The 21,466-nt window shown below is 35.0% G+C and overlaps 1 protein-coding gene across 1 annotated transcript in view; it reads left to right on the top strand.

Moving 5' to 3' along the window:
- The window catches only part of PAX5 (paired box 5), a 228,626-nt gene that overhangs the window by 58,484 nt on the left and 148,676 nt on the right, over positions 1 to 21,466 (top strand). Inside the window, exon 6 of the mRNA XM_034410762.3 lies at positions 9,504 to 9,679. Within this exon, the coding sequence (XP_034266653.1) occupies positions 9,504 to 9,679 (176 nt within the window). The remainder of the gene's footprint in view (positions 1 to 9,503; positions 9,680 to 21,466) is intronic.

Genomic DNA, 21,466 nt, shown 5'->3' with positions numbered 1-21,466 from the left:
TGCCAGCAAGAGCTTCCAGGAAACTACAGTTTAAAGAGAAACGAATGCAAATTAGACCAAAATGTAGTTGACTTCTTTGCCCAAAACAGTCAGCACTGTTGATACAATTGATCTAGAGCTGATTCTGACATGGTTCAAAATATCTGTTTGGATGTATGATAGCATCAAATTAAAGATTATTTGGAAAAACATTATGCAAATCTTTCACTTTGGTCTTTTTGAAATCATATTTCATACTAAAAATAATAAAGACTGCATTTCAAAATAAAGGATTGAATATTGTATATCTGAATGGACATTTCCAGCAGGGATGGCAACCCTGATCTATTTAACTGGTAGGTAATCGTACTGATTAAGTGACTGCAGCAAATAGACTGGGAATTAAAAACATATGTGAAGTTATAGAAATTATTTTGATATGTTACTATAACAATAAATAAATAAAAAAAAGAAATATGCCTCTTACTTACCTTTTTAATAATAGTTGCAGTGTACATAACATTTACTCCATTTATTTATTTATTTATTTATTTATTTATTTATTTATTTATTTATTTATTTATTTATCAATCAAATTTCTATACCACCCTACTCCCAGAGGACTCAGGGCGGTGAACAGCCAAGATAAAATACAGATAATACAAATATTAAAAATCCCTTAAAATTATTAAGTATTTTGGCCGAAACACAGATTAAAACACCCAATTTATAAAATCAAACGAATTAAAAATTTAAAAGAGGAGAGTTAGGCCAGGCCAGCCTGCTGAAATAAAAAAGTTTTGAGAGCACGACGAAACGTAATTCCTGAATATATATTTTGGAGATTTATACAATTAAATTTGCAAAATCTGTTGGGATTTATACTATCATGAGATACAGAAAAAAAGGATGTCTATATACATATACATAAATAAATACACATACATTTGTATGCTTTTAATAGATAATGGACAGAGAACTGAGTTATATTGGTGTCATCAGAATAATTACATCATACTTCCTTTACTGTGTTCAGGTTTTTTGTGAATATATGACAGCCTTGATTTAAAATAAATTTGTAAAAACGTAAACAAATCTAATCAAATGTAAAAAGAGAGCACATACAATACCTTAGTATACAAATGATTAAAACTTAAATGCCAATTTATAATTATTTTCCTGATAGCTTTGGTGAATGGAATATTATGGAACATTAAAACAAAAAGCAGAATTTATGGATTGCGAAAGATAATATGTCATTATGGATGCATATCACCAGCATGCATGAGATGAAATCCTGAGTCTTATAAACTTAGACATGAGACAATAGACTTTGGTTGTGATTCTGATCTCTGTGTATTTGAGACTAGCAATGGTCCAAGTATATCTAACAGGTCAAGCTTTGAAATGAAGAAGCAATAAGCCAGTGAAATGGTACTATCACCGAAACATGATTGATCAATTGAATTCTATCAGAGACAGTGGACAGTGAGATTAACTCAGGCCTGATAGGTTCAATGAGTTAAAGCATGATGTTCATTTCAGCTTCATTTCACCAGTCTTTGCTTGTGAAATTGGTCAATCAATAGAGGTTGAAGATCATATATATATATATTGGTGACCATCTTATAGAGAGTATAATCTAGTGTTGTCAGCTCTGGACTGCCTGTCTTCAGTGCGTAATGGAGACAGAGCTGAGACTCTATCAGTGCCATCAAAATGGTCTGATATCTTCTCCAAATGAAAAGTATTTTTGGATCTGTGATGATTTATCTTTTCTTTTTTCCTCCGTTGCGCCCCCCCTCTCCTAGTGCCTTTGATCTGCAGCAAAACCTCATACCATCTTGGAGAAATATAGTGATATCTCTTGAAAATATTTGTGGAGTGATGAACTGCAAAACATAAAGGTTTTTCTCCCTCCCTTTTAGTGATATTTTCCTTTAGAATAATAACATTCGGGAGACTACAATATATACAGAGAACTTTTCTACATTTTATGATTTTGAAATCACATGTTTGGTATTTATATAGACAAAATGAATACATTACTTGCCAGATAAAGGCAGATTTTCAGGGTGGTAATATTGCAAAGCTTGCCAAGTAATAATTTAATGAAGTATCTCCTCACCCTCATAGCCTTAATTACAGGCAGAGTGATAGAAGAAGAACAAAAATGGCAGTTTCTGCATCCTGATAATATTTTATTTGCATGCGTAGTTCAGTATTTTAAAATGTATAATTTAATGCTTTCCTAACTAGCTTGCCTTAATAAGATGGAAAAAAATTGCTAAGTCAGTAAATCAGATACAGTGACAAACGTGGACAATATGATGAGTTGGAAGCATGAAAAATTACAATTTTTATGAATTGAGGCCATTCAGGTAGTATTCTATTGGTTCTTAATTTCTAACTACATACTGAATTTTATTACAAGTGCATTATAGCACATATAAAATACTTACATATTTTTTATTCTAACAATTTGCATTTGTTCATATTACATAATAATTTGGAATAGGTGGCACTTATAAGGGGTTTTTGATTTCTTATAATTGCTTTCTTTTTATAGGATCACTCATTTGTAGAATGCTTATTCTATAATTCATAAAATGCTCTTTGAGAGCCAACAAATTCAAATAGCTATGGAACTGACATGGCTTTAACTTCCATTTTTATAGAGAATAAGGCAAACAGAGTTGTTAGTGCCACTCAATAGAACTTGGCCCCATTGGCCTCCCTTGCTTTGACTCAAACTTGGCACAAGATTTAAATATATAGAAATCACTGGTGAATAGGGCAGCTTTCCTGAATCTTCGGTCCTCCAGATCTCCTGGATTTTTATTCAAGAAATACCAGATTGGAAAAGAAGTTTATTATCTGTACTGGGGACCTGGGCACAATATCTAATTAATTTGTGGAGGCTTTGGAGGTAGATCCATGATGCTGCCTTGATTCTTTTTGTATCCATTTAGAACATTTGAGACTCTTTTTCCAGGTTTTTAGATCTCGACCTTATAGATAAAGATTTAGGCTATAAAATTAGAAAATGGTTCTAGTATCTCAAAGGTGGAGCACAAGCTCAGTAAGAATGAAACTCAATTATAGGCTGTTCACAGATTGTGTTAAAACCAGTCGGTGAGTTCATATGTCACAGCATGTTATAAATATTGGGTATATCATTCTTAAGGACTAGGTTTATACCAATACATAGCTGCCTTTGACATATGACAGGGAATGTTAACTGCAGATGTTTTGATTTTTAATTTAAAAAGATGTTGATCTTAAAACTCTTTAGTTTTAAGCATTAAGAAAGTACTTGCCTTTTAAAAAAGTTAAGATACAAAATGTGCATGTAGAAAAATAAAGTAGAACAAGATACCCAACAGTTTGGTGAGATTTAGGTACAGATTATTTTATTTTATTTTATTTTATTTTATTTTATTTTATTTTATTTTATTTTATTTTATTTTATTTTATTTATTTTATTTTATTTTATTTTATTTTATTTTATTATTTATCAAATGTATATGGCAGCCCTTCTCACATAAATTGATGCTGGGTGGTTTGCAATAAAATCAACAATTAAAACATATTACAAAAATCACTTAATATTAAATTAAATATAAATTAATTAAACATAGATTATGTATTTTGATCCAGAAAATAGCCTTAGCTGTTTTAACAAGTGATGTCAAATTAGACTGTTGCATTTTAAAATAGATGTTATACTATATAGTTTTTTTTCCAAAACAAAATATCTCTGATTTATTCCTGCAGTAGAAAATCTATTTATGGTTACATAATGCAATTATGTATTATGAGGTATAAGTTACAATGAAGACCCAACAATAACTTTGAAAGTTAAAACCAGCCACAGAATATCTGCCAGACGGATCAGGACTGTGTCAGTGATATATGTGATTTAATTTTATGTATAAATTCTTGGAATAATTGCTTCTCGCACATGCTGGCCAATCAATTTTTTTTTTACTTGAGACATATATATACAAGAGTTTTGATCCCAGATTGGATACCATTTTTCCTGGCTGACCTTGATTAACCGAAGATGGAACTTGTTCTTTCATCATTTTTGAAAATGATGATTTTCAAAAATTATACAAGAATTGTTACTCATAGAATTGCCATCTCTGCTGTACTTGTAAGTGTAAGCCAGAGAAATGAATGCTCCAAAAGCATTCATGGCCACAATAAAATATTACTGTACATACCCTGTTTTCCCGAAAATAAGACATCCCCTGATAATAAGCCCAATCGGGCTTTTGAGTGCATGACCTCAAAATATTTAAACGCCGGTCCCTGCCATTTCCTCTGGTTTCCTCCACGTGCCCCAAAATAATAAGACCTCCTCAAAAATAAGGCCAAGGACTTATTTTGGGGTTCAAAAAAATATAAGACAGGATCTTATTTTTGGGGAAACATGGTAATAAAAATTAAATCATAATTATGCACTTTTCAGAACCTTATTTCCATGATGGCAGCCTCTTCCTTGAGATAGCATAGTCAGTCAGAAGTTATTTGGAAGCTCTTGGGCAAGACAACATGCCATTTTCCCTGATTTAGGATTGTTGTCCTTTCATTTGTGGTGACAAATAGCATTTTTTCCAGACCTGATATAGTGATATGTGGGGATGACCTTGGGAGACAGTAGGAAGAGCTGCAGCTGAGGCAATGGTCTGATAAGAGCCTAGTTTTCCAGAGACTAAAAAAGAGAGAAGAGAAATATGTTCAGTCTTTGCAAGATTATGTTAATGTAACTAGGTGGCTCAGTGGCTAAGACACTGAGCTTGTTGATCAGAAAGGTTGGCAGTTTGGCAGTTCGAATCCCTAGCACAGGTCTCCTGCATGAGACTAGATGACCTCCAAGGTCCCTTCCAACTCTATTACTGTTACAAAAAACCTTACAAGTAGGATTAGTTAATTTGGATGTGCTTCTTGTATGGCCTTCCTCCCAAGGCTGACACCTGGATATTTGATTTCTCTGCCACTTTACTGATGTCCCTATTGACTTTAAGGGGCTGACACAAGAATGGTGGTATTCTGCAATATGATAGGCTAGGATATGTTGGTAATTCAGTTTTTTATGCAAATTCATCCATATTTGAGCAGGTTGGATGAACCAGACCATCTTATTCACCCATAAATTGTCTAGACACAGCATGTAGCTAATGTGTTTTGTTAATGCTGTTTTACGATTTCATGTGACCTGTGGACCAAGCACAGTGACGTGCACTGATTAAACCCCAGCTACTAATGCTTGCTCCATTAGATCTTTCTCTTAGGTGTTGTGGGCCAAGAAAAGTGAGGCTTATGAATAAGTGAAGAATACTGTGCAATGTACTGCGAGTTATATTATCCTTTTAAAAGTATTCCTCCAGCCTGTTCCCCAAAAGCTCAACTAGGTACAGTAACTCAAGGAAACACTAAAGTTTGGAACTAGTCAATTAAACTCTATCTATTACACAAAGCCAGGTCAGGACTTCATTGTTGCTCATGGCTTTGCCCATGTCTTTAGGGAATTATTTTTTATGGCTTTGCCCATGTCTTTAGGGAATTTTGTGGGACAATGGGTGCAATTATTGTTTGACTGAACTTTAGAGCACATAGGTTTTAGATGTTGTTATAATTTTTGCAGATTGCTGGATCCTCCTCCCCGTCCCCCCTCCTCCCTCTCCTCCTGATCCCCCCTCCTCCTCCCACTTGTAGAATTGAAACCAATGTAGAGTTTACACATCTTAACAATGTATTCAATCAGACTAATTTGCCTTAATATTAGAACTGAATATTTTTTGTTCAGGTAACACTCTGGACCTGACACTTTTTCAACATGAGTTTAAAGTTTATAAAGACATATTATTGTAATGCATATTAATAATAGCAGTTTCTGTAACTTGTAAAGAACTAGTAGAAATGCCCCAAGAAAATAATGAGAAATGTTTGATTTTGATAAAGCTGAAACTGAATTTTTCTTTCCATTCATCAGAATTATGTAAATGCATAACTTTAACATCCAATTGCAAAATAATATTGATTTAACCTAAAAGTCTAATACAAGCATTTGCATGCTCTGCTGAAAGGCACTCTTGGCCTTTTCCAGCCTGCAGTACCTTCCAGACTTTTAATTTTATAAGCTATGCTTGACTGAACCCAGTGCTTGTCCTGTGAGGCATTACATAATTTGGGAAATGTAATCATGAGATACATGTTTGCATGTCTGCATGATGTGGCATGTACACATATGTATGTATATATGCACATGTGCATATATATTGTACATTGACATAGATGCACAATTTATGTGTTTTATTGAAACTACAAGAGTTTGGACTTTAAAAATATTGATGGCAGCTAAATGCTTTTCATTGTTAGATGAAAAGCATTTAGCTGCCATCAATATTTTTAATTTCATTGTTAGATGAAAATGTATTGAATGTGCAAATATATGAAAAAGTTTCTTGTGAAGGGACAGGAGCTAGAGGGACTGCTGATAGATTTCACCAACAGGTAGTTCTTGTTTAGCAACTGCTTCATTTAGTGACTATTCTGAGTTGTAACGTTATGATCAATTCTCACATTTACAATCTTCACAGCTTGGTAAAGCTGTGAAGCTGAAATGAGATAATTTGCACAGAAGCTGTTTCATTTTACTGATTGCTTTGTTTAACAACCGAGTTGTTGCTAAACGAGGACTACCTGCAACTGTGTTGTTATAAAGAGGAAAGTGGAGGAGGATTATTGCCACTTCATAAAACCTGCTTGTATTCCTAACATTTTCAAAATCCAGTGTACAACTCTTTTAATTGTAATTAAAAGAGAGGGGAAAAGAAGAAACTGGAATAATATAAAGGGAAAAGGGAGAAAATGTAAATACTAGAAGATCATCACGAAATAGCTGTTAAGAGAGTATATATATAAATGTTGTATGTCTCATAATGTCATTTTATGTTATAATAATAAAAAATTTAAAAAAAATAAAGAAGAAAAAGAAAAATAGACTTTTAATGCTGTGGTGTTGAAAGGTGGAGCGAAAGATAGGAAGAGAGAAAACATTGGTTGGAAATTTATCAGATCCTTTACAAAGTCTGTATACAAATATATATGTTCCATATATTTGCTTCTGAATGAAGGCTGGATCCAAACAAGACTCTTAAATAACAGATGACTTCTTCATAGTATTCCTGCCATAAGTCACATCTTCCTCTCCCACAACTGCTACAGCAGAAATTCTTCTATGTTGTCTTTTTGACAATTCGGTCTAGCTTCTTAGAGTGGAATCTACCACAGCTTTCAATTGTCTCCAGCCATATTAGTTTGCTTCCCTCTGGTTTCTTGATGCAGTGACTTCAGTTCCCTTTTTTCTCAAAATCTGTTTTTTGCTTCAGCATTTCTTTCTTTTTTTCCTTCCAAAACGATTTCTTCCTGATGATCTGCCCTGCCATCTTCCCTGGTTGATCTGTTCCCTCTCTCTGAGTTGCCCTCTCAACAGGAGTTTAACTGAGTGGTGGCACAATCTTTTGCACAGCATTTTAACTGGATCATATCCCAACTATTTTATTGGCCTATTAAGATTACACAATTTTAGTTTTCTGAGATATTTTTCCATTGGTGGAAGATATTTTTCCATTGGTGGAAACAACAGGTATTCAGGATTTGTATACATTGAAAAGTGATGGCAGAAAAAGACCTAGTCATCCATTGAGTCTGCCCTTGGCTTTTTTTATTTGCTTTTTAAAAATTTTTGTTGCATGATAGACAAGTTTAACTTCAGTTACTGATGATTGTCCCTCTACCTCCGCTGGAAGTTGGTTCCAAGCTTCCACTACTCTTTCTCTGAAGTAATACTTTCTAACATTATTTCTGAACTTCCCTCCTGTCACTCTAGGTTATGCCCCCATATTCATGATTTTTGCTTAATATCGAAAATACTGTTTCCTAGAGCCTTATTCACACCCTTAGTATATTTAAAGGTTTCAGTCATGTCCCCCCCATTTCCCTTCTGTCATCCAGCTGTACCAGGGATGTCAAACTCAAGGCCTGAGGGCTGGATCCGGCCCATGGGGGTGCTTAGATCTGGCCTGCGGGGCTGCCCTGGAAACGGCAAAGGACCAGCACGCTGTGCCTCTGCCAGCAAAAATGGCCCTCCTGAGCTCCGTTTTCGCTGGCAGGAGGCTGTCGCAGCCAAAAATGGAGCTCGGGAGCCCATTTTCACTGACAGAGTGCTCGGGCCACCATAGGTGCCCCGGACACGAGTAACATCAAGCTGGCCATACCCACCCTTACCATGCCTACCACAGCTCCCCAAGGTCAAACACAACTCTGATGCAGCCCTCAATGAACTGTACATATTCAATTCCTGCTATCTCTCCTGATACGCTTAGTCCCTCAGACTTCGCACCATTTTTGTTGGAATACTAACAATACACCGCATACTATATAAAGTATATTAAAGTATACTGTATACTATATAAAGTATACTTTCTTTACTATATAAAGAAATTTTTAAGATGTTGGATAACCATTTGTCTGAAGTGGTTTAGGGTTTCCTGCCTGGGCAGGGGGTTGGACTAGAAGACCTCAAGGTCCCTTCCAACTCTGTTATTCTATTCTATTCTATTCTATTCTATTCTATTCTATTCTATTCTATTCTATTCTATTCTATTCTATTCTATTCTATTCTATTCTAAAGCATATGAGTGGAATGAGTGGAAAACTCATCAGCACTGTTTATTTTCATCACTTGATTGACACTTGAACCAAAATTACTTTTTCATAGAAATTAGAAAATCCTTGCTCTAATGCAGATATTTTAAAAAGATGAATTTAATTTGTTTATTCCACCTTAGATGTAGGCACATCTCTCTCCTCTCTCTTTTTTCAGGTCCACTCATTTTTTCAGATGAGTGGCCACATACAATTTTTTTTGAGCTAAAGATCTACCAGTTTGCCTTCTACTCTTTAGAGATACTTACCATTTCTTAAACTGAAGCAGCAGCTCTTCATTATTTTTGGAATGAAGATGGGTACATAGCAGAAAAGAAATATTTGCCATTGCCCATATTTGTGTTAGTGACCCAGGGGAAATTGAAGTTACTATTCAATGAGAGCTTTGTGTTGAATTTAAAGAGGCCTGTATTATTTTAGAAGACTATATATAAACAACTTGATATTTCAGTATAATTTACAAGAAGAGATATTTTGTGATGTTTTTAATGACTTTTGACTGCCATTATGCTTAATTAAATATTTTCTGCATCAATTACTCAGCAGCTGTATGATCTCTTACACCATTTTGCCATAACTCTTCATGGATTAGTCTTATGAATATAAACACGTAAATATAAAACTTACCAACACACACAGACAAATGCACAGACACACAGACACTCATAAAGCAAAGATGTTTTGGTAAGCTTTATTTATGTGATATGTTACATTTTTAACTTCAAATGCTTTAATTGCTGTAATAATAGTTATCTGTCTCTGCATTTTTTTTCCCTTTTGGAAAGGTATTCAGGAATCTCCTATACCAAATGGCCATTCGCTTCCGGGTCGAGACTTCCTTCGGAAACAAATGCGGGGAGATCTTTTCACTCAGCAACAATTAGAAGTATTGGATCGAGTTTTTGAAAGACAGCATTATTCCGACATCTTTACGACAACTGAGCCCATCAAACCAGAGCAGGTAATATTTAAATCTGAAGGAACTTTTCAATTTACCAGTTTATTGGCATCAATTATTTCATATTTGTCACTTACATTACTGTCTCTCACATGAGTTTTAATTGAATACTTTTAATACTTGGACAACCATATTTGAAAACAAGTATTATCAGCTTCAGTATTATCATGTTCAGTTTTTACTATTCATGAATTAATAATTGGACCCAAGAATTCCCATGAGCTCATAAAAAATGAAAGCACCAACAAAATGTATGGTAAATTAGAATAAAGGACTCCTACTGCAGAATATGAAGGGGGAGTATGTGAGTTAGCAGGATTTAAAGAAAACATATGCAATCCAATGTTTATTTGTGTTTCACATATGTATTAAATTAACCAAGGCAACACACTTTTAAGTCAGAGATGTTCAACTATGTTTGTGATAAGGGACTAGTTGGGATTTTGTTTGGTCCAGATTACTGTATATTTTGAAATTGAGACAATAAATTAGGAGAAAAAAAAACTAAATTTGTTCAACTTAGATTTACTGAATTCAGTAAAAATGACTACTTTTTGTTTATTTCAATTTTTGTCTATCTGTCAGTTATAAAATTACAACTTGGTGACCTTATCTAAGGATTTGGCGGGGGGGAGGACATTGACCCTTTATATAATCCACTGTTTTTCCTTATTCTTGCACTGAACCTGAGACCATGATCCTAAATAAAATTAAGCACACATTGACATCTGTGACACCTCTTCCTGCCAATCTTGGTTGTGCTCTGCCCATTCTAACTGCCTGCTCCCCTCTTCATGCTATAATATTGGATGAAAATTGTAGAATGAATGATAATATTAGAGGTTCTTCCAACATAGAATACCTTCTAAGGTATCTTGCATATAGACATCTCTACTGGACAGAATTTTCAATGTTTTCCTCCTGATCTTTGGGTCAATTATCTGTTCATTGTCATCCTTCAGCATACCTATTTGAGGCTGGAATCTCTTTCTGAGTTTGAAGATATTTTGGAAGAATTTTCTTGTTTTTCTGCATCTATTTCCATCCTCATTGACTTTACAGATGCTGCAATATTGTTTGTTCTGTCTTCTAACAACTGTCTGAAATTCTTTGTCTTAGCTTGCATAAGTAGTAGTAGTATGTATTTATTCAATTATGATAAGCAAATTTAAAAGAGCAGTAATAAAATGAAGCAAATTAATATGGAATGTACTAAAAGACAAATCACATAATGATATTACATTCATATCTCTTTTACCATATTAATATATTAACTAGCCAAGCAATGATAAATTCAAAAATGGAAAAAGTATAATATAGAGTAAATATTCCTTAGAAATGTATTAATTAAAAATAACTATCTAAAAGTGATATTAGGAATAAAAGTGAGCACTTCTTAAACCAATTACTTCTTTAGCCATTTTTGTCTTATTTTCATTATGACACTACAAACTTGGCTACTGCACAGATAAATATTGGATAGATATTTTTTATTTAGTTTTAAATAAAACATTTTTATTGTTTTAATTGTATATTTTTTCAAATGGCATCTGCCCAGAGTTATTGATTGAGATGGGCTGCTATAAAAATTGAACAAACAAACAAACAAACAAACAAACAAACAAACAAACAAATAATATTGGGTTTTCAGTCCTGGAAAAAATAATTCAGATCAAATATGTCTGATCTGATATTATTGAAGAAATTGTAGAATAGAACTATTAAAGAAAGGATGCTAAAAGAGGGACAAAATGAAATGTGAATGACAAAAATTAAAATAATGTCGAAGAAACACTGGTGGATAACAGTACAGTTATCTCATGTTGAGTTACCTTGTGTTGAGTTATCCCGTGGTGAATTGTTCTGTGGATAGTTGTCCTGTGTTGTGTTGGCTGGGGTGAGTCAGTGGGGGTAAGTTGGGGGGAGGGCGATCTGGCCAAGGCAAGCCAGATCAAAGAATTTCCTGATCTTTAAGTCTTTAAAGCAATTCCAAATGTTCCCCTTGAAAATGTGATCAAATGCTCAAGACCATATAATGAAAACTGGAAGCTTTATTCTTCCACTTTAGTTTGGCTGGGAGCTTGCACATGAGTAGTTTGTGATTGGGTTCATAATTAGCTCAGTGAGAAATTTGTTAAGTGAGTTTTGTCCCATTTTATGATTTTTCTTGCTACATTTAAGTGAATCACTGCAGTTGTTAAGTTAGCTGCAGTGAATGTTGTTAAATGAATCTGGCTTCTCTGTTTTTGCTTGTCAGAAGGTTATCACATAATCCTGGGACACTGCAACCGTCATAAATATGAATCACTTGTCAAGTATCTGAATGTAAATCATTTGACCATGGGGATGCTGCTGTCATAAGTGTGAAAAATGGTCATAATTCACTTTTTTCAATGCTACTGTAATTTTGAATGGTCATTAAATGAACTATTGTAACTCGGGGAGTACCTGTATTGTTTTGATAGTTTGAAGACTGTCTTAATAGTTAAAAATCATTGCAATGGCAGAAAATAAGATATTCTCCTGCCTCATTAAGGTTTTTTAAACTATAGAGTCCAACTACATTTTCTTTTCTTACTATTTCCAGCTTGGACATTTCAATTACCACCACAAGCAGCATATCTTGCTGCACCCTCTGTGGATTTTAGGTTGAACTTGATTATAGTACCTGTCAACTTACTTTTTGTCTGCATTGCTGGTTAAAACATAAAGTTGAATAACTGTCACCTGGAAAAATAGTCTCATAGTCTAATTGATATTATTCAGTCATTGGTTACATTGTATCCAAGTATTCTAATTTTTCACATCCTGAGTAGTCAAGTGTCCCATTCCAGTGTACTGATGCTTAGGAAGTCAATGTGTCTTCATTTCATTTCATTTTTCACCTTATTGAGTTTCCTTGTGATCATGCTTCTTATGTTCCATGTTCCCATGTAATTCTGTCTTTGCCATTTGGGATTTTCTTTTCCTGCATGGCATCTTCAGCCATTAGACATCTTGAAGGCTCATAAACATCACTAGTACTCCAGTAAAGCCTCAGCAATTCCTTAGTAGTAGGTTGAGTGCAGGGGTGAAATGCTCCCAGTTTGGACCAGATCACCCGATCTGGTAGCGATGGCAGCGGGTGGTTCGGAGAACTGGTAGCAAAAATCCCTGTGCCCTCTCCATGCCCAGCTGAGCCGTGCGATCATCAGAGGCTTTTAAAAAAACTTTTAAAAGTATTTTTTCTACAACCTCTTCGGACGAAAAAATGCTTTTAAAAGTAAAAAAAGAAAGCCTCTGATAATCACGTGGCTCAGCTGGGATCATCAGAGGCTTTTAAAAGCATTTTTTCTACAACCTCTTCGGCCAAAGAAGTTGTAGAAAAAAAATGCCTTTAAAAGCCTCTGGCAATCCCAGCTGAGTTGCCTGATCGTCAGAGGCTTTTCAAAGCATTTTTTTCTGCAACCTCTTAAATTGGCTACGCCCACTCAGTCACATTAACCCCCCCCCCACCAAGCCATGCCCACAGAACCGGTAGTAACAAATTTAATATTTCACCACTGGTTGAGTGCCATTCAACCCTAGGGAATCAACTTCCATCACTAAATCATCAACTTCTTTATATTATTCAGCCATATGGTTTTCTTGGTAAGACTGTGAGATAGTTTCCACAGCCTCTTCCCACACAGTATGAAATTATGCCTTTGCTGTTATCACTAAAGTGGTCATCCAACTTCAACTTTTTCCTATATCATTGGTGTCCGATATATTGTAAATGCCTGCTTTAGTTGGGCAGCTGGATGACCTTCATGCTTTGGGTGATCTTCTGGGTGTATATACTTTTGGTGTAAACTCCCATCATTCTTCACTCATCCATCTCAGGAACAGCCCCCTCCATGATGATATAGCATAGCAGGACTTGAGGCATTATTTATTCAATAAACATCAATAATGAGAAGTTCAGAACAGCCTTTCCAAAACCCAATTTGGGTACCTGGCAGGCCATTACTTAAATGAGAATGCATAATAGATGGGAACCAGCTATCTGTAAACTCTTCTTTTGAAGTTAGTTTTTGAGCCAACCTCATTCTCTGTCAGGGTCACTTTTCAGATTCTAGCGACAGCATTAGTTCTGCAACAGCTTTCGTGTGTGGCAACTTTTGTGTTGCTGCTTATAAGAACTTTCATGAAATTCTTTTTTATACCCATGAAGACTGAAATTGGAACAAGAGTCTCACGCTGCTTAATAGTATTCCCAACATTTTTAAAACTAAAAATCAAACCTTGTTCTGAAAAGTCTTTAATAACTTTGTAGTCTTTCTAGTTTTGTATTATTATGATCAGTCACACAATCAGCCTGATGTTTACATTGGATTTGGCATTTTTGTCCACTTATCAAGTCCTTCCCAAAGAATGTTTAATAATATTAAAAGTATAGTCGCAGGATATATGCTATTCCAAGTAAAGTTGCCTTTTGCAATTGACGGATGGTGATTTTGTCAATGCCGATCATGTTCAAATGGTGCTCCAATTGTTTTGGGATTGCATCCAAGGCACCTATTACTATTGATACTATCTATGCTTTCTCTCTTCTACTTTTATTCGCAGGTCATTATATTTTGTGATTTTCTCTAATCCTTTCTCTTCTCTTCTGTTGCCTCCAAGTGTTGCAATCCAGACATTTTTGTCTTTCTTATTAACAATTATTGGAGTGTTGTGTGGCAGATGCTTATCTGTTTAAATTCTAAGGTCTCAGAACATGTTAGGGTCTTTATTTTCTATTACTTTATCTATTTTGTGATCCCACCAGTTCTTATTTGCAGGCAAAGCAGTTTCTTCAGCTTCTTTATAGAGGCAGCATCTGCTGTCTTGTTGCTGTTTTCTCAATTCTGGCTTTATATGCATTTATTCTTAAGGCTTGGTGTTCGGCAGCCAGAATTATCTCCTCTGTCTCTTAATTCAACTTTCCTGCCATTTAATTCAACATTCCTGCCAACTTTCCTTCTTTACCATTGCCAGGTATTTTTGTTATCTGCTTTGCCTGCTAATTTTTTTTTTTAATGTACTGGCTATGTAATACTTTGCCTTGCCATGTCTCTTTTCTCTTCTTCATCCCATCTTCATTATTTTTTATAAAGAACTCAAGGAATTAAACATACCTAATACTCCTCCCTCCTCCTATTTTCTCTACAACAACAACCCTGTGAGGGTTAGAGAATGAATGGCCCAAAGCCACACAGCTTGATTTCCTGGTTAAGCTGGGTCTTGAACTCATAGTTTTCTGGACTTTCTATGAACTATATATACACAATCCTTTGTTGTTGTTTTTGTTGTTATTGTTGGTTGTATTGTCATTGCGATGTTTAGATGGAATTGCCATTTTTAGCCACCTATTGAGTCCTTCCCAAGGGATATAGACCTGTGTTGTTGTTTTTTTGATGATATTAGAGGTATCATCGCAGAATTTAAGCTCTTCTAAGTAAACTTGCCTTTTGTAATTGACTATTATTATACCTTCAGGTATTGATGCCTGGCAACTGTCTGGAAAACTAGTTTTCTTGGCAATTTTTGTTGGCAAGTGATTTTGCCATTGCATGCTTCCTAAGGCTGAGAGAGAGGGATTGGCCTGAGGTCAGTTGGCTTCATGTGCCCAAGGCAGGACTAGAACTCATGATCTCCCAGTTTCAATCTTGCTGCCTTAACCACTATACCAACAAGGCTCTTATTTGTATTTAAGAGCCCCATCAGCAATTCAAGGGAATATTTTCATTTCATTTAATTAAGTTTAACTGATGAGCATCGCTATCCATGGAACGAGACTTCCATAAATGTATACTAAGACGTTTTTATTGAGATCAAAGTGCAGATATTATTCAAAATTATAGTATTCTGAAATTTAAAGGATTAAATGAACGCCCAGGAAAGGAATTGTTAATTGTAGTTTGCCTTACTTAAACACTTCCTTTTGTATAAATTTGAGATTACTTTAAAATTTACACATTTCTCCAAATGTAAACAGTTTTGTTTATATTTTGCGTATAATTAATAGACTGCTTCATAAAATTTAGTTACTGAAATCAGTAATTAAAATGTTTATTCCTGTTTTGATTAAAAAAATGAAAAAATAGATAAATTAGCATTCAAATATAGATTACAGTATTTTCTTTCATTGTAACTGCCCAAAAACTTCTTATAGATATTAGGCATGTAACTTTTAGCAGGGGTTGTCTGAGGTCATATGGAAACTGCTCAAAAGCAGTAACCATAGTTCTATATTCTGAGTTTAGCGTGCATGCTGAAGACATAACATTTAAGTGTAAAATCTTCTAAGCCCTAATTGTAATTCAGATTTTGTTTCCTTAGAGAAAATATTAAAATATTGTCACAAAGATATTAAACTAAAGAGATGTGTATGAAATTACAAGGAGTAAAATGCTTTTATATGCTGTTAAGTGGAATTTATTTTGCTATTGATACTGACGAAATATGAACAAAATTCTAATAGATGTCTCTACTTTAAGATATTTTATTTATATTTTGGCTAATCTTCCATTTTGTTATTGTACGCTATTATATGGGCACAGTTATGTGGAAATAAATTCTCTAATGGTCTCCTTAGAGTTAAATAAATACATATACAGCATACTTGTAGAAATATCAGAATGGTTTGCTACACATTCCCATTATGTAATCAAGAATTGGTGTTCATAAGACAAAACAGATAAATATTTCATGACAAAAGAATATTACACAGATTCAAGAGACATGACAACAAAATGGTTCCTCAGAAATTCCATTGTGTTATTTCAGAGGCAGACACATCCCAGATTTGAAGAGGAGTTAAAGAAATGAGATTTCAGAAGTAGGAACCATAGTTTTATCAAACTTGGCTGGATTTCATGATTTAATTTAATAGGAATAGATTATAATCTGGTGTACTCCGTATATATGATAAATTTTCACATATTTACTGACTTTCTATTTACATGGTAGTAGATTTTAAAAATATTTTCTCTATTTTGTATCGTATGTATCTTAGAATTATGTTAATGAAACTATCTGATGTTGTAAAACAAAAAATAAATAAACTACTTGTCCATTGGTCTGGATTTTAAAAATGCTTCAGGCCTTTTTGCCTAGGTGATGGTTCCTGTCTACCACGGCCATTTTCCTTACTCTCTACAGACTCATCTAAGCATTAGTCTGCAGTCTCCCTAATAATCCATGCCTTTTGATCTATAGTAAGGATGAGGGGACTTCCCTTTGGATTTAACAACTTTGGGAAGTCAGCGAGGCTGCAAACTTCCATAAGGATGATTGCATAATGAAACAGAGGACCTTAATCTACATCCTTTGGCTGTTGTGAAACTAAGGTCAGTGAAAAATCTTATATCCTGTTTAGGAGGATTTTGCTAAAATTTTCTTTGCCTTTGGAAGAAAAAAAACCCATCTCTCTAAGATGAAAAATAACAGAAGAAAAAAAAAATACAGAAGACAATTTGGATCAGTCATCCCTCAAGGCAAAAATTATCGTGATTGCTTGATTGTTATATGTTGGATATAGATATGTAATAATTCTATTTTGTAACATAAATTCCAGTACTTATTTTTGTGTCGTTCTTTGTCATGGTACTTTCTGTTGTAGAAAGGGAACAAGGGTTGTTTGAACTCCTGAGGCAATGTATATGTGAGAGTAACAGGAAGGTATATGTTAGCAATGTGCTCAGGTACCAACCTTTCTATGTATTTTGAAGTAAAGCAGCTTGTATCTGGAATCTTCCTTCCTTCCTTCCTTCCTTCCTTCCTTCCTTCCTTCCTTCCTTCCTTCCCTCCTTTCTCTTCTGTGTGAATATTATGTAATGAATCTTCTTTATCTGTGATTGGCTGTTGCTCAGTGTGCCCTACTCTGGACAGCAATGAGCCACCGATGTCACCATCTTGTATTAGCTTGTTGATAGCTGGTTATTGATGTGGGACTCACCATGGACAGTAGAAACTGAGTGCTTGGTAAATTCAAACACTGTTCATCCAGACTCAGCAAGGTTTGATCATTTTAATACATGCATACTTGACTTTCCCTCTCTTTTTTGTAATGTTATTGTTATTATTAGTTGAAAAAAATACTTATAATACTTCAGATTGTCATTTGAGCAAAGGGATAAAATACTGTTATGAGGAGCTGAGTTAACCTGGAAAGAGCAATTCTTATACAGATTTTCCATATGAAGGCTACCTTTCTGCTATTTCTTGTAAAGCACTGGATGTCTTCTGAGATATTCCATAGATGTGGATATCAGCTATTAGAATGCACATAGTTCACAAATCCTGTACAGTAGCCGAATTAACATTCTTATTATATGCAATAAATATATCTGTTCATCATTTTCGGAATATCAAATATTCATAAGCTACTTACAGTACATTTCTGTGTGTTGATTTTTGGGTTCACTAGTTGATACTTTCACTTTCGGAAATTTTTCTTGGTTGCTTTCCTCTGGAAAGAGGCCACTGGAAACATTCAGCATTTTATACAAATTGGGCTTATTTATAAATAGATAGGTGAAGAATAAGTGGAATCATAATTTGTTTACTTTGACAACAGCAACACATTCAGCACATCACACAAAAGCTACATAGAGATGAATCTGATCTCCAAAGTGTGCAGAGCTCAAAAATCCCAAAAATCCCACTTGTTGTGTTTCTCCCAATTTGTCTACATTGAAATTTAAACTGTAGACTCTGTTATATACAAAAACAAATTGTATAATTTTTAACCAGGAATGGGAGGGAAGAGCACATAACTTCTTTTAGGTCATTCTGAAATGTCCACTGGCCATTTAGACAACATTCTATTCAATGGGAAACAAGATTGGATCCAACAGGTAATTCCCAGATACCCTTTTGCATTTTAGAGGATTTTTGGAACAGGGCAAAAAAAGGGAAATGCTTCCCCTATCCAGTTGTGTCTGGCTCTAGGGGGCTGAGCACATCTCAGTTTCCTAGCCAAGGCAGCCAGCAATGTCCAAAAACATTTCTGTGGTCATGTGGCCAGGATGACTATAGCTGAGGCATACAGAACACTGTTACTTTCCCACTGAAATGATAGCTATTTATCTACTCACATTTGCATGCTTTCAAACTGATAGATGGGCAGGAGTGGGGCAAGTAATTACTTTTTTATACTAAGTATAATGGGAGCTCACCCCATCTCATGGTGTTCGGGTCTTGAACTTGGGCTGCCAACTGACAAGCTCAGTGTCTTTAACCACTGAGCCATTGATAAGTTAAAAGAAAAGTAGCAAATAAAATACCCATAGTTGGAAGAATAAGAAAAATATGTATGATGGTGGTGGTCGGGGGGTAAACCGGAACAGTTTGTTTTCAAGTTAAAAATGTCAGGATGGAGGTTATATACCATGTTCCCCCAAAAATAAGACCCTGTCTTATATTTTTTTGAACCATGAAATAAGCACTTGGGCTTATTTTTGGGGAGGTCTTATTATTTTGGGGCACGTGGAGCGAGAAGGGGATCCTCTTGCCATCTTACCTGATTTCCAGCTCTGTCTCCCTAACCCTAACCAGAGGAAATGGCGGGGACCGGCTGCAATGCGTTTAAATATTTTGGGGGGAGGGCTTATTTTTGGGGAAAACACGGTATTCTTATTTGTAAATGGTCAGGCTTGTTCTTCATTTACTATACATATGAACACTTGCTTTTATTTATTATATCTGGAAGGCATTGATTCCAGATAGATATTTATATTCTGTTGGATGTTAATAGATAGTGTGAAAACCAAAACAATTAAAAGATGTTAAAAAACTCATATGAGTTCTACATTTTGATATTATAATTCTCATTCAGGAATTTTAGATTAAAATCTAAAATCTAAAATGTTGTGCATTCAGAATTAGAATATTGACATGCAAAAGTTGAATCAGGTCTAATCAACTCTATATGTACTTAGGATGATCCCCCCTGCTATTTGTTTTCATTTGTGAGAGATGAACCTACAAATAACTTACGAGACCAAACCAGCAACATAGGAAGGACAAATTACTATGCATTAGGACTCAGAAATTGATTGCCACCAGAAAAGTGGGCTTGTCCCTATTTGACAGAAGAACTGATTAAAGCATTTATTTTGGGAAACAGCTTTAAGCATCAAAGTGACTTATGCAAGCAGCCCACTCTATGAAAATGCTAATGCAGAAAATGTCCCTTTTACTTTCAGGTGATAGATCACTAACAATTGAAAAAAAAAAAGCAAATGTAACTCTAATGGGATGCTTTTTATAAAGGGGTTTTGGAACACTTTATTCATTATTACATTTGTATATCCTTCAAGAAAAAACAAAATTTGGGTTTGCCTGGAATTATATTAGTGGGGCGCAGAGGGGAGGAGTTGGAAGGAGAAACAAAGTCTACATCCACAATGAGAAAGCTGAGAAGCAGGCAGCCAAGGAAAGCCTTTCATATTTACTCTCAGTAGACTATTAAACAGCACCAGGCTATTAATTTGGATTTTGAGTCTTCACTAAAGCCCATAAAAGTGCACAGTTGTTGAATGGAGTTCATTTTAATTTCCTTTCAATCACAGTAAATTATTCAGGTGATAAATCAGCTGGGGCAACCTCCTGGCTGTAATAGAAACCCTAATTCCTGGCTAATTATCCAGCCCATTGCTGCCAACAGATCAATACTTCTACAAAATGGAAAGGGCGAAGGCCCTGCAATGGGCAGAATGTCAGAAAGACAGCTGGGAACAGTGACATGTGTATGACCCCCCTCAGAGTTCAAAGGTCGGGGGGGTTAAACTGTGCCATTGGTATCTTCCCTCTTCTGCATATGTGTTTTAAGGAATGAGGAAATCCTCTTTTCATTAATAATTTAATTTAGAATGTGTAATGTTTTCTTGAGTTCCAGTATATAAAAAATCTACAAGAGATATAGATTTTTGTCATTGTCTTCCTTCCTTCCTTCCTTCCCTCCCTCCCTCCCTCCCTCCCTCCTTCCTTCCTTCCTTCCTTCCTTCCTTCCTTCCTTCCTTCCTTCCTTCCTTCTTCCTTCCTTCCTTCCTTTCTTCCTTCCTTCCTTCCTCCCTCTAATTAATAATATAATAATCTAGGAAACATGCCAGAGGATCTTCTGCAGTGGAATTTGGTTTGCTATGTGTTATTTCTGTTTCTCAATTTAGTCAAAATGCTTATAAAAAATGTGATTATTCAATAATAAACCTTCCAGAGCATTTTTGTGATAAGACTCTTATAGTACTTTTGTCTTCACTTCTGTCAGAAATAGTATTCAAGGTGGACTACAATAAAATATATAAATCAATGTTAAATCATTAAAAATTCAGTTTAACAAAATCAATTAAAATAATGGCTACAAAATTAAAAATTATGCTGGCAACAAGGCAGTTTAAATAGGAAACTCTTTAAATAAAATGCCCCTGGCAGTCTGACAATGGAGATGGAACATTTTTGATCACCATTTAAAGCTCGACCCTATGCTCAGGACTGAGTCAAGAGTATACCCAAACTGCAGATCTGAAGTCGAATGACAACAGTAGAATTACATTCAATATAGGTTGAATTTTTCCCCTCTGATCTGCCTGTTAATTGACTGGAAACACACTGCCTTTTCTGGATTAAATGTATATGTAATAATCTCTATCTAATCTTGGGATGGGATTGTACTTCTTTGAAAGAGTAGCTATGCAGCTATGCAGCTAGGGATGATTCTTGTCTTCACATTCTCAATTGGCATTTTGCATAACGTACCAGCTGTGATCACTTCTAACCTGGGTA

Source organism: Pantherophis guttatus, chromosome 2 (genome assembly GCF_059756535.1).
Source record: "Pantherophis guttatus breed Tessera chromosome 2, ASM5975653v1, whole genome shotgun sequence".
Classification (NCBI taxonomy): Eukaryota; Metazoa; Chordata; class Lepidosauria; order Squamata; family Colubridae; genus Pantherophis; species Pantherophis guttatus.
Note: the sequence above shows the minus strand (reverse complement) of the source record. Positions and strands in the feature narration are given on the sequence as shown.